This window comes from Lonchura striata, chromosome 1 (assembly GCF_046129695.1).
Source record: "Lonchura striata isolate bLonStr1 chromosome 1, bLonStr1.mat, whole genome shotgun sequence".
NCBI lineage: Eukaryota > Metazoa > Chordata > Aves > Passeriformes > Estrildidae > Lonchura > Lonchura striata.
Window position 1 is genome coordinate 26574074 of NC_134603.1, and position 15068 is coordinate 26589141.

Consider the following 15068-nt stretch of genomic DNA (forward strand, 5'->3'; position numbering starts at 1 on the left):
TTAAGTAATGAAAAAAAACCAAATTCAATCAATCAGAAATATATAATAATTTATTTGGTGCAGGAAACTTAGCTGTAGATAGTAAATAGCTTCATCCTGAGCCCACTGTAAATAATTTCATCTTTTTCTTGACTTCTGTGGACAGTGGGGCAAGGCCCAGATAATTGTCATTTTCCTTTTACAAGTTAGATATATCCTAGATTTCATTTACGAAAGAAGATGAAAGATTTGCACAGGTCTAACTTTATGTTGTTCAGATAAATGAATGAATCCAGGGAGCTTCAGTATGCAATGGAAAGTCTTATCTGGCTTGTTAGCAATAGACTATGCAATTTCTATAGTCTGAATGGTCCTTATTGTGTAGAATATGGAGAGAGATCTTTTTCTTGGATATTTGAAATCCACCCTAAAAAGTAAGGAAATACTGTATTAAGAAAGAACTTCGAAAATACTGTTGATTCACAGTAGCAAAAAAAATTTTTGAATGTATTAATACAAAGTAATATTTAGAACACATTCCATGTTTATGTTGCAATTTATTGATTTTAGATTACCTAGTAGTATATTATGACATCAGATCTCTTAAAATAGCTTTCCTATAAAAACATTTATCTGTCAAATATTTTGCTAATCTTGGATTTTTGTCTTGGAAATCTCATCCCTTTCACATTTCATCTTCTTATAATGAATGTTGAGGAGAATGTTATCCATGAAAATGAAGAAGCAAGATAATTATAAATTTTTTCAATCATCACAGCAGTAGGTTGAAAATCAAACCCGCAGAAAATCAAAAGTAATAGTTCTGGTTTAGGTTTAATCAACACGAGCAAGAGCTATATGAGCCAAGATAGCACTCTTAGTCTGTAGCTACAAAGAGTCAGTAAACTGAAACTGGAAAAAAGTTGAAGCTAAAAAACCTCACATGAGTGAGAGATTAGTGAAGCAACTTCATAGAAACCAATTTGTAGAGAGATTATGGTGCAAAGTGAAATATGTTTTTGGCCAGAGGTAATTTATTACTTTCAAAAAAAGTTATAGTGTGATTAAAAACCAACCAATGAAATGACAAAAACCCCACCACTCCAAAAAACCACAAAAACAACAAACCACAAAGTTTTGGTTCAGTTTAGTTTTGATTTCCATCAATAACAATAAAAAGGTTGTGTCAACGACTTATTCAAATTTAATATATGTAAAAATTCATTTTATTTTAACAGTTTCATATCAGCATAGATCTTAACTAGCTTACTTCAAGCAGAATATTGACTATATCTTTTTACCTACTCAGTTGAAATTCCTGCTCTTTCATCTATTTAAATTTCAGATTACTGATTTTACACAGTAAGTGAGGTATATCCTGACAATCTTGCAAGGCTCCTGAAGCTGATGCGGCCAAAAATATGTCAGTGAAACACATAAAATTTTTCTTTTAGGATATTCTGGGAAAGGAGTGGGAAGGGAAGGAAAACCCAAAGATTTTCTGAAATCAATAGGACTTAGGATTCTAGATTAACACTGTCAAAACAGGACTCCTCAGGCAGCTGTAGAAATAGTACATGAATGTGAAAAGTGTATATCAGTGATAAAATCTAATTGTTCTTGTGGAAGACATGTATTTTAAAGTTATAATTCTTGAAGCAACTATCAGATTGAAAATCATACAAAACCAGCAATAATAACCAAAAAAAGCATAATCAATTGATGCATGGCTATGGTTGTCTAAAAATAACAGCTCTCAAAATTTATAAAAAGTATCACTCAATTTTTTAGTTCATAAAAAAATCACATGAAAATAAATGTTTCATCTAATAAATTGCCTTTTGTTTCGTAATTACAGTATCTTCAACCTCTTTATAAGTTCAACTGCCAGTCTGGTCAATGTCAGCTTTGGACTTTTCTCTCATTTGAACTTTGCTGTAAAATGATCACTAGACATTGAGCCTAGGAAAGTAATACTTCGAAAAAAGATGGATTTTTATTAAGGAGGGTTTCTTCTTGCTATGCTTTCACCTTGCAATAAGGGTGGTTCTGAGTAGTCATGTCCTACACTTACTTCTATTTAAGTTCCATTATCTGGACATGTTGAGTGTAAGATGACCAAATTGTTTTTTTTTTTTTTTTTTTTTTTACTCTTGTGAGAGTTACCACTGTTTCAGGTGATTGCTGGATTTAAGATGTAGCTCTAAATGTAATAGAAAGGGTTCATATGAGACTTTATTTACTATTGCAATCATAGGTCTTAACAGAAGACTTTTAAAAGATGAAAGATGAATCCTAGTATCTCTGGTAATTGACAGACTGTCTTTATGGATTGATTTTACTGTACTTCACCCTTGGAGATTGTATGATAAACAACATGAAAGAAATGTAACATAACTTGGGTTTCAGATATCTCTGCACTGGTGAATTATTTTAAGCAAGTTCCCAGAAAGACTATTTCAGTGTTGTGTTGCTCTTTTAGGAGTGAACCTGGAATTTGTTTAACATATTAAAAGTGGACAGTTGTTTTCTGTAAATGCTCTTGTATAGGAATAGCTGCTGATTTATTTAATCTCTTTCAACCTACACTTTTCAGTATAATCTTGCCCACTCCAGATTGTTGGTTTGGAAGCCAGAAATCTCTCTGGTTTAAATACAGAAAGTATGCTTTGAAAAAAAGAATTACTTTCCAAAGAATCTGGAGATGTAGAATGCTATTTCAAATTTCCCATGGAAAATATTTGTTATCAAAGGTAGTCTAGCTTGCAAGTGTGAAACTAGCCCAGTGGATCAATTCCTCATTTGAAATCTGATTAAAATTTAATTCAATATGCTGGAAAAGCAAGAAAAGGTGAAATGATAAGTTTTAACGTTTGGGTCAAACCCTTTCAGACTAATTAATTATTCGATTTACCACAAATACAAAGTCCCCATCCATTTTTATGCATTTTCTCATTTCACATATAATAGCAGAAGACTCTTCTTCTGTTTACTTAATACCAAAGTGGGACTTTGACCAATTACTAAAATTCCTAAATATGAAAAAAAAATCAAACAAACAGATAAATAGAGTTTAAAAAAACCCAAAGCCCACGATGTATAGATGTATATTTCAGATGAACTTTTTCTATAGCAATATTTCAGTTTTTCTAGCCATGCTCTATTTTCCATGGGAGCCTGTTGATTAATTTGCCATATTTCTTATACATGGCAAATAACAGAGGCTCTAATCCTTCAAAGAGCTCTGCTTCAGGCAGTACATGTGCTTAGGGAGCACACAGCAGGACTGACTGAGGGCACATCTGCCAGCTTTGTAAGGGATATTCTTAGCATAGCAACAGTGAAGTTTTTGGTAGTGACAGTATAAGTGTGCCATTGTGATGTGGTTTTGATTTTGTGTCACAGGACAGGTTCTAAAATGCTGTACTTTCTTAGGGGGCACAGACAACAGTTTATGAACTTGCTAATTAAAACATATTAGAAAACTCTAATTCTCAAAGGCAGGAGGTTTCAGAAAGGGGTTCTGCAAAGGTTGATTGTTGGTACAGCATGTCCAATATGGAACAAAATATCAAGGAAATCAGTGGATTCTCTCCAATGTATTATTTTATAATTTCTGTTAGTATGTCTTTGGAACATACATACCAGCTAAAAAATTATGCTTTGGTTAGACAGCACTATTGGACTCAATACATTAAAATCTTTTTGAGTGGAAGTCCGAATATGTAATTTTATGTTTTCTACATAAAGCTATGAACAAAATGTGTATAGGAAGTAAAATCTATAAAATTACACTTGAAATATTTGTTTCCATTTATATAAACATAAATACCATATAATCAAGCACATTTAATGTACCAAACAGATCAATCATCCAAGATTTATTCATAAAAGTATATTTGTTGTCCTTTATTGTGCAATGATGCATGGCAAAAATATTGCATGTACTCTAGAACTATGCAATTTCTGAAATTTGTGCTGGACATGCAAGCACATGTCAAATGAACGAAGGGAATCTGATTGCAGCAGTTTCAGAGCAGACACAACCCTCAAAGAGTTTTTGCTGCCGATATGAATCAAGTGGAAATGATGCAGAAAATTGAATAGGTCTGAAACTGATTATTGACATTCATTTCTTGAATTCAATAATGAAAATAAAGTGGTTTTTTAAGATAACTTCACTATAATGTACTAACTATGAGAGTAAATTTCAATTCTGATATTTTTTTGCCTTTGCACATGGATGTAACTTGAAAAAGTATTGGAGACTGAAAATTCTCTTTAATACATATTCTTAAGTTAGCACATAATTGTCTTCTATAAAATTATTTCTCTGATGGATTCTACAGTATTATGCAAGATTCACGGATGTAATCAGATCATAAAAGGACATCCTAGCCTGTACTGAAGTCAAAAGTCTTTGTTTTTGGTAACAAATTTATCCAGTTACAAATGCAACAAGGCTTTGTGAATACTGGTTGGTGGTCACAGTATGGAGTTCTGCTTCTGTTAATGAACAAACTAATAAGTAGAAATTTCATTTAACTGAAAACATTTTTCTTTTGATCAGAAAGAAAATGACATTCTTTAGCTGTGATGGATTCTAATTGTGGTCCAGGAGGTAAACAGTCAGTGGTCAATTAATCTGGTTATCCCACTGTTAAGAATTTTTCATTTTAATATATTTTAAATCTTTTAAATATAAGATTTTTTTGTACTGTTGGGTGTAAACCAGCTAACATAATAAGTTCTAGCTTAAAGAGCTATACAGATTGACACCATAATTTTGCACCAGCTTGTCTAAAAATACTCTTCCTAAAGTCTATAATGCCAGATGAGCATGTTTTATTAAGAACACAGAGCTTATAATAATTAGGTGAAAATAGTTATTAGCAGTGTCACTTACCAATGTGTTAAATTTAATCTATGTAATATTTCTCTGTTTCTTTCAGCATAAAGAACGTCACTCCAAAAGTAGGTGATGCTGAAACTCGTAAAGCCATTCGCCGTGCCTTCGATGTGTGGCAGAATGTAACTCCTCTAACATTTGAAGAAGTTCCTTACATTGAATTAGAAAATGGCAAGAGAGATGTGGATATTACAATCATTTTTGCATCAGGTTTTCATGGAGACAGTTCTCCCTTTGATGGGGAGGGAGGATTTTTAGCTCATGCATATTTTCCTGGCCCAGGAATTGGGGGAGACACTCATTTTGACTCAGATGAGCCATGGACATTGGGAAATCCCAATCATGATGGTAAGAGAAGATTTAATTTTAAACAAAATAGATACGCAGCATGAATTTTCAGCTAATAAAACAACTTCTGTGTTCCCCCGTTCCTAAAGTTACATGGTTTTCTTTCCTTGGATAACATTACTTTAGAAATGTATTTGGTTGATCACTCTTTGAATCCAAGGCAGAAAATTATCTGTCTTAATGTAATACAGTATGAAAACATGTTTTGCTTGAAAAAACATTGAATCATTATTAGGGGACATCATGATCATTCAAACATTGTACTGGTGAATATTTATCTAAGCTACTTTGGTTTTGCATTTTTTAGCTTGTCAAACTTATTTAGGTTTAGGGGAAATGCAGACTATTTAGCAGTGATACAAGAACTACTTCAGTTATCCACCAATTCTGTGGATACTTTTGGACATAAAACCTAGTGTTCAGTTTGCATCTATGATGATGCAGTGGCAGCATTTAAAAGCAAATCTTAAAGATGCCATTCCAAGAGCAGAATGGGTGTTTCCCAAAATTTTTCTAATATCTTTTGGAATTGTTGATTTTAATGTGTCCAATTTAATTAAGTAGCACATTATCCATAGTCAAATAAATGACTGCACAGTTTATACACCTAACATCTACCAAATAAATACTAAATATACCCTTTATTCTTCACAACTAAAATCTGGCCATTGCAAAGCTCTAAGGTAATGTGACTAAATTACTGCCATTATCTGGGAATGCTAATTAAAAGCTAAGTCTAACTTTGCATCTCTGCAAAACAGTATCAAAGAAGAGATTTTCTGTAGAGATATTCTGTATTTGATGATGTGACATGTTTTGTTTCCACGCAGCTTCAATTGTCCTGGTAAATCTGTCTAAGCCAGTTGCATGAAAATTGTGACATCTCTTCAGCAATGCACAAATAGTATGTTTCTGGCATATATAAAAGATGATAGAGATGGCAAGAATGTTACACTGAATTTGTGAAGGATGAGAGGCTTTATCTAATTCCTTTTCTTTCCCCTTCTCACCTGAAATCCTTCAAGTAAAATTCAGAGCTTTTTATGTAGCAGTATTTGTAGCCTGGGGTTTGCAACATAATCTAAATTTAGCCTTTTCAGAGTATAAATATGGTGTTGTGACTATTCCATTGGTGCAATACTTGTATTCTACCAGAGTCAGTTGAAGCAAGAGCTGTATAAGGCACTGTAAAAGCCTTCAGTTGTACAATGGATTCAAGACACTTTATTCTTGTGAAACAAGCCCTAGATTCTTACTGGAGCAAAAACTGTGGTATTGTAGAGCTCATATTTGCTTTCTTCACACATTTAGCTCAAAGGAGCACTGATAGGAGTCCTCTGTGCAGTTCAGGTACATAGTCAGTCACGGCATTATGAGGGGAAATGAAGGTGATTTTATCTGTCTGGTTTTTATGTTGGCTGGAGACCAACACTGCACAAAATGTTCAGTGGTTTTGGAGCTATTGCTTGAAGCACTCAGGAAAATCTGCAGGCATGTGTACATTGAAGTCAGGATGTCATTTTAATTGGGATGACTCTTTTGGAGCAGTTCCACACCTTGTATGAAAGAGAATGAACTTATGTCTGACTTATTCTTCTTTAACTTAAACAATTCTCATATTGCCAAATGGCATTCATTTCTTTATAGGGCTTTTGAGGTTTGTCTTTTTTAGAGCAGTTTTCAAAAGCTATTGCTTGTATTGAATTTTAATATATTTTGATGAAAAAAATCAAGGGAAAGCAAATTGATGCTATCACTAAAACTGTGCTTTTATGTATCTTAGAACCTTGAATTTTTATAATAAAAAGGCTTCCTATCTGTTTCACAAAGGTTTAAGAGTTATCATTGGAATTTTTTTCTGCAAATTTAATAACTCATGTACTTTGGTGTGCCTATATATACTTTTCCGAGGGACACGTATTTCGGATAAAATGGAATATTCACAATAAAAAGTGGAAGATTTTTGAAAATACACAATAATTAATAAAAATATCTTACCAATGCAAGTTCTCTTAAGAACTTTGGTAACTGTTAGTTTTGTTGTTATGGTGGGAACCATGGATCATAGGTCATAGTTGTCCAGAGAAAACTCCCCTGTCATTGTAACCCTAGAAACATCAATAGATGTGCATTTCATCTGAAAATGCAGGGCACCTGTTTGTCTCATTGGTGACTTTTAGCTATCAGGTAGGCCAGGTTTCCTCATTGTCTTACTGATTATCTTGTGCTTAGGAATCATGGAAGATCATGCAGGTTTTGGGGTTGTTTTGGTTTTGTTTGGGTGTTTGGTTTGTGTTTTTTGTTTTGTGATGTTGCTGTTTTGTTTGGTTTAGGTTTTTTGGTTTTGTTTTTTTTTGGGGGTTTTGGGCCTTGGAAAAATTTCCAGGGGAAAAAAGAAGATGAGCATGCTATTTGGGATTGACAGGAAAGAAAGACTTACAGCTCTCTTAGGCTTCCATTTTGAGCTGAGTCTCAGAACACTAAAAAGCAGAAGGTTGAAAAATATATATGTGATCTTAGTGATGAGTAATTTCTCCCAGGCGAGTGTCAGTTTTAAGATTCATTGTTCCAATAGTCCAATAGCCACCTTCTTGTAGTATTATTTGAAATCTTGTAGAATGGCAAAAAGATTTGATGATTTGTTTTTATTTTTAAACTAACTCTCACCCCAAGAGGCTGATTTTCTTTGATTCCTATTCCAGTATCCCAGAGAGATTAAAAAATACAGAGCAACTTGTTTACTTAGCAGCAAGAATGCAAAAATAAAGTTCTTTTGAAAAGTCCTAGTCTCATTCTTCATCTTCTTCTGTTCTAATGTAAGCAGTTTATATGCCATCTACCTCAGGAAAGACAGGCAACTTAATGAAATGCTTGCATAAACTGTTGTCTTTTTTAAAGTAATTTTCATTTCAAATAAGGAATCATATACAATATCAGTAGTCTGAGTATAGTTAATTACTACAGCAATTTATTCTGACTACTTAATTGCAGTGTCTTCATACTTCAGGTTTTTAGTTGATTTGGTGGTTTTTTTTCTTATTACATTTGGTTAATTTTCTTGTATTTTTCTTTTGTTTAATCATACTACAGACTTCAAGGACAGTTACAATAGACATGCATCATCTCCATAGCTCGTTGCTGCTTTCCTTTGTTCTCACTTCAATGGTGTGTTCTTATCAATCGTGTCCTGTGAAGAGATTTGTGCTTTGACTCCTCCCTCATCCTGAAGAATGAATGAGGCTTTTGTAGGAGTAAAGACTAATGGGTCTGTCACTCAGGAAAAAAAACTCCTGTCATACAATTTTACACTTGCAGGCTTTCTACAAGTATATATTTCTTTGCTTTCATAATACCCTGCAAGCAGAGTACAGCTGGTACCTCAACTCCAGCTGAGCTGTGGAGGTCTTTTCTCTGAATTTCAATCCATGGTGCTGCAGGTGATCCAAGAAATATTGCCAGAAAAAGGACAATAGACTTAGCATCACAGGGAAGCAGCAGAAAAAAGGACAAAAATTCTTTTGCCAGAGAATGAGGGAGATTCTGGAAGACAAAATATGGTGCACATTTATTTTCTTTTTTATTTTTTTTAAATAAGGAAAGGGAACACTATCCTTTCAACTCTTTATACAAAGTGTATATATTGGACTGTAGTCTTCCTTCAGTCAGCTCTCATCCTCTAGTTTCTCATTTAGTACAACTACTTTTCAAGTTCCCATGAGAGTAGGCTGTTTCATTTACAGTAGACTCCATTTCCTTTATGATCTGTCTATCTAGACTTCAGGTGAGATAAGAGCCTTAGCTTTTTAAATTATTTGGAACAGGATGGATTCTTCATGCACCTTACAAAGTATCTTGTGCTCCTAGGCAGTCTCAATCAAAACTCAGGTTATTCTGGTAGTGCTTGGCAAATACAGCAGAAGAAACACTGTTCAGAAACAGTAAATCAAAATGGATAGGATTTTACAGGAAAATGTTTCACAATATGTGCACGTAAAGATGTAAAAGGGTAAAAGGATAAACAGGAAATGGAAATCATGTTGCATAAGTAGATATCTGAAAAATCAAGCCCTTATTAAGAAAAATGGGAAATCCTTATTTTATCTGAACTTGGGAACTGTATACAAAACTAAAAAAAAAAAAAAAAAAAAAAAAAAAAGTGAAGAAAAAAGACAGAGGAAGAAATCTTACTATACCAGTCTTGGGACTAGGGAGAGATTTTCTTGTTCCCATGATTCCAATCCATTTAGGTGATATATATCTCCTCACTGTTTTAAAATCAAAAATTTATGGACAATGAATGATGTATCTAAATCCAGAAAGGGACAATGACTCCTTCCTAGGAGTGGCAGTACTTTGGATATATTGTACTGTCAAAACCCTCAACAAAAATCTTTTTCAAAGTATTTTCTTCATTGCCAATATTTCAAATGACTGTGATGAAATTCAAAGTCACTGCCAGGGAGCATCTCAGATAGGTACTGTCTCTGTAAATTTTCTATTAGCTTGAAGAAAAATCCTGTCTCTCTTGTACCAGAACTGAAAGGGGCATCTTGTTAGCTTTATTGCACTGGTTTATCAAAGTTGATTTCTCATTTGTCTGTCTACACGTACTTAAGTTAGTTTAAACCCCTTTTTAAAAACAGGTTTGGTTTTTTTCAAGGAAGTTACTGAATACATCTAAACCTATTTAAGGGAGTGTTAAACCAGTTTAAATTGAGAGTGCACTACTTTTAAGTAGATTAATTTAAGATTGACCTAATTGCACAAGTGCAGCTTTTTAAAAAAGGGCAAGATTTAGAAGAAGTTCTTGGGGAAAACAAGGATTTCATGGGAACTTATTTTTCAAGCACTTTAGACATGATATGTAATGTACCAATTTCTGGATAAAATATGACCACAGAACTGTGTCTTCCAGCAGCAGAAAATATTTGGCAAAAACTAAGTGTAGATAAACACAGTAAATCAGTAGTGGTAATAGGATATGGTTATCTTCATATCAGCAAGAGAAATAGAAGCTAAAATACTTTATTCTTTACCTCTGTAGCAAATTTACCAAGGTAGATAGTGTACCATACTGAAATTCTGCAGAAAATATTTCTTTCATGAAATAACATATGATAGATAATAACAACTGGAACTCCCTTACAGAAGTAATGGATGGTTTTAGTGTATAGTGTCATGTAAAGAGAATATTACTGCCAAGTACTTACATACACGTGGGATATTTGTAACTTGTGTATGCATAAAGCTCTGTCTTTGGGAAAACAAACTTAAAAATTCAAAAATTCATTTTTTTTCTTTGTGTTACTTCTCCAGCATTCAAAAAATTATATGAGTTTTCAGGCAATAACTAGAAAACAAGCAGAGAATGCTGTCACTTTGTACCATGCTGTTTGTAGGTTGCCAAATAAAAGCTTCTTGGGGCTGATGCAAATACAGTGTCTTGTGTAATGTACTTGGACTCCAGTTAGTGAATAGGTTCTGCTGTGGGCACTGTGCTGGCAGCCAAGAAAAATTTATGAAAATCCTGATCTCTGAACTGCATAGATCAACTTGTAGTAAATTTCTTTTGGCTGCCAGTGTGGTTGACACAGTGCAGGAGATATATGCTGTTGGAAATGTGAACCAGTGGCGTTGTGAAAACCAGCTCCTAAGGGAGCTCTGTGTCTTGAGCAGTGCTGATGCTGTGGCTTGGTATAAAGCATTTCAGATCAAAGGAAGCTCTGTATTACAATGTTAACATGGCTTTAATTTCATAAAGCATAGTGCTCTTAATTGATTATGTATGTTTTTTAATAAGCAATTATCAACATCAAATTTGATCTATAACCAAGCAGTATGACCTTCCAGATGTCACACTCTTATTCTCTAGTTCTTCACTAGGATACTATGTAGCAGATTAATATCTTATTTGAATTTTTATTTTATAGTACTTGTGTATGTGCTTGTAAATAGAGAATTGCAAAAGCAGGTTCAGATCAAAGGTTATCCTACATAATATCCTATCTCCAGTTAATAGCTATTAACAGATACCTAAAGAAGAGAATAAGAGCAGGGTAAACATATGGCAGTAAAACCCCAGCATATTTCCTCTTAGCTTCCAGTAATCTGTGGCTCATTGAATTTCTGAGGCACAAGCCATATTTTTGTGTTTAGTAGCCTATGAGGGATTTCCTTTCTTTAATCGGTGTAATCTCTTTTTGAACTCACGTAAGCATTTGGTATCCACAACATCCTGTGACAATATGTCCTGTGGTTTAAGCAGACATGAAAGACTTCTTTCTGGTTTTTTTTGGTTTTTTTTTTTAGACAGATGTTTGTCCATATTGTAAGGAAGTAATTTTCTAATAATTTTATCTATTCCATTCATATTTTAGGGGCCTCTTTCATATCTTGTTTACAGGATAAAGAGACTGAGATTGTTGAATTGCAGCCTTGTTTATATACAATCATAAGGTTAAGGAAGTAAACTCCCATTTTAAATTGAAACTATTTGAATGCAAAATGAGAGAATTAGCAATATTATAAAAGATGACAAACGCCAACTATTGTATTTATAATTTACACAGTGATGAAAATGCCAGGATAATATTTCAAGGAGCTCTGCAAGTTGCAGGCATATTTAATAACAACTGATTCTTTTAATTCCATCATTTTCACCGAAATCCAATTGAATTCAGAAATCAATTAACACAAATAATACTTTCTGTCACTGAACCACAACATTTTCAGTATTTAAAGAGAAACCAGTCTTTCCCTTATCAGTGAGTGCATTTTATGCTGATAGAACAACCTCTGTCCTCAAACTTTCCAAACCTTCCTGGATTATACTTGCTGATGTGCACCTGTCCCATATCCAGTCACTCCAATATCATACCAAAAATCTTAACTCTCAGATATCCAGCATATGATTCATAAAAAGTATCCTTGAAATGATTATCACAGTATGCAAAGATGCACTGGAGAACAGGAAGGTCCCTTTCAGTTATTGAAGAGATGGGAAATTATCAAAAAATCATAAATGGTCCTGGCTGCTTTTGAAGACTCAGTAATTGGACATGGGACTATGCAGATAGAAGAGGATCTGTCTGCTGGACCCCATCTACTGCTGGAAGCCAGATGATGGAAAGTGGTAACTGTTGGCAAAGTACTCACCTCCTTTTTATAATTTTTGGGGAGGATTTTGCTTTCATGGAACATTCTTTTGGCTTTGAGGAAAGCACTTCATTTGCATATTTTTAAAAGGGAAATCTGTTTAAAACCGGCAGTCAATGAAAGCAGCCTTGTGGATGAATCCAGCCCCATGTTCTAGATGTGTGTTTGACTAGATGCTTTTAATACATCCCAGGGGCTCTCAGTATGGAATATCTTACTCTCAGCTGCCTTCTTGGCCTAGCATTTCTATATGCTTTATTATGCAAACTGACAGAGAGGCTGAGGAATATGTTAAAATAATTGACTTTGTGATATTCTTAATTAAAGCAGTGGGATTGTAGACCAAGATGCACATCTTACATCATGCTTTTCATGTTGATAGAAGCAAGGTGATATTTAAAGTGTAGCATAATTGCTAGAGACAGTCTTGATGCAGGCTACAAACCAAAAAGGCAGCACAACTCAAGACACCAAGTTGCATATTGCTTCCAACATGGTGTAGGTAAACACAGATCATTGCAATACTTTGTGGAGTTGTCAGGGAAGTTGCAAGCTCAGCTATCCATTCAAACTGCAACTGGAGGTTATTTCCCACATACCAGGGCCAGCAGAACTTGCTTGCTTGCATTTGCCATCTGCCTTGGTTCGCGATCCGCCAGCCCATCTTAAACTGCTAATGAAAAGCGTTAAAGCAGATCTGGCTGACTTTGCATGGAAATAAAGGAGGAAAGTTAACATTGTCTGTTACATCGGCTTTGCTACCAAGGAAACATCTAGCTGAAAGGCAGCATGGGCCCTTGCAGGCAATTTTGGCAGCATTTGCACCTACAAGCACTGAAAAAAATCCCTGCCTTTTTTTTTTTCAATTTTAAAGATATCATTGTCTCAAACAACTGTTCATGCAACAATGAAGTGAAGTTTATCTACCAAAATGTATTCATTTAATCAGACTCTCATACAAGTATATTAGGAGAACTGAGTTTACATGTGGAAATTTAGCTGAAAAATGTTTGTCAAAATGATTAGTATGTTGAAACTAACCGTGCTGGAGTTTTTGGCTTCATTTTCTCTTATTGTCTTTCTCATTTTCCCTCTGCAGTCTATGAGAAAAGATCATTGGGAATCCATTTTTGTTCAGGCAAATAGATTTATTTTAAATGAATCCAAGCATAAATGTGGGCCGGCCTTTTCATGATTGTTTTTATGACCCCACAAACCCTCACATACAAACCCCCCCCAACACATCTACAAAACCAAACAAATAAATTCTCCTACCTTAATATTTCCTCCTTTTAGAAAGAATCTTAGCAGATTTTGATTGCTGAATCTGAGAGCTTCATATAACTCTTATATGTTTCAGAAAGTTTTAGAGAATGGGGAAAAAAAAATATTTCAATGCTTTTTATTCATATTCTCTATGTGTTTTATAGGTGTTTACCATCAGCCTACCATAAGGCAATATTTCTTTAAAATCTATGATACCAACTAATAGTAGTGATAATAATAGAGGAACTACCTTATGAGCTATGAGATTTCAAACCAGAGACTGAATTTCACATTCTTGAAAGATTATTTGCTATGGAGAACTTGTGACAAGCCATATCTCAAACATGTTGAGTTAAAAAAAAAAAAAAAAAAGAAAAAAAAAAAAAGAGAGAGAGAAAATACCCTTTATTATTGCAGATAAGTCAAAACTAGTTTAAAACTAAAAAAATCAGCTAATTGAATGAATGGCTTGAAATTATTTCTTTTTCTTTTCAGTCGGGTTTCCTAGAAGCAGTAATTTAGGAAAGAGGCATTATCTGTTAACCTAAAATTCTCCCTTTTGACAGAAAGTGACATTTCAGTGATTTAAAGCAGGCATCAGCCTAGCATTCCAACTCCCATCTGATCCAGGGTTACTCAAGTCTATTTGTTGCTAGGGCCACTTAATGGAGACTTTTTCTTCAAGACAAGAGATTTAGGAAATACCAAAGATACTCTACAGAATATTATTACTGCATTGCCATCTCATTTCCCCTACATTTTGAGGGGCAAAGAAAATCTGAAAAATCATGTGCCGATTAATATGGATGTTGTCCTGGTTTCCTGAGAGAATGAAAGAAGAATTTTACAGTAATTACATATTTAATTACATATTTATTTATTTATTAAGAAGAAATATAATGCATATTGAAAAAGTAGAAGGATGTAGATAATCCTAAAATAAAAGCTAATGCTATATCTGAATTTTAAGAATAGTATATAATTAATAATGAAAAATTTCCTACAATAGCATTCTCAAATCTAGAGTATAATTTGTGCTTTTCCAGACAATTCTTCACTTCAAAATGCCCAAACTATTTGTTCTTGAGGCCAAAATTGTTTTTACCTATATTTTGAACTCTTCCTAACAGTTTGGGCTCCAAAACGTGCTGAAGAGGTAACACCAATAGCTGGAAACATATACAGCTAAAACATTAGGTTGTGAAAGAAGATGAAAGCAGAAAAAAAAGAACCCGGACAAGTTAAAAGAGCAACATTGTTTGTGCCAAACATTAAGATATTAAAATATTTTTTGGTTGATTTTTTTGGTTTTTTTAAGGTTTAAGTCTTGCCTTCAAGTCAGCCTGATAAATACTTCCTGTGTTTTTACATATATCACTTAAGTCCATGTCCTGTACTTCTATAATTAATG

General features: G+C 33.9%; 1 protein-coding gene across 2 annotated transcripts in view; it reads left to right on the forward strand.

Annotated features, from left to right (window-relative positions):
• The window catches only part of MMP16 (matrix metallopeptidase 16), a 163669-nt gene that overhangs the window by 93069 nt on the left and 55532 nt on the right, over positions 1-15068 (forward strand). For both annotated transcript variants that reach the window (XM_021543180.2, XM_077782977.1), the window contains one exon: positions 4932-5236. In XM_021543180.2, the coding sequence (XP_021398855.1) occupies positions 4932-5236 (305 nt within the window). The remainder of the gene's footprint in view (positions 1-4931; positions 5237-15068) is intronic.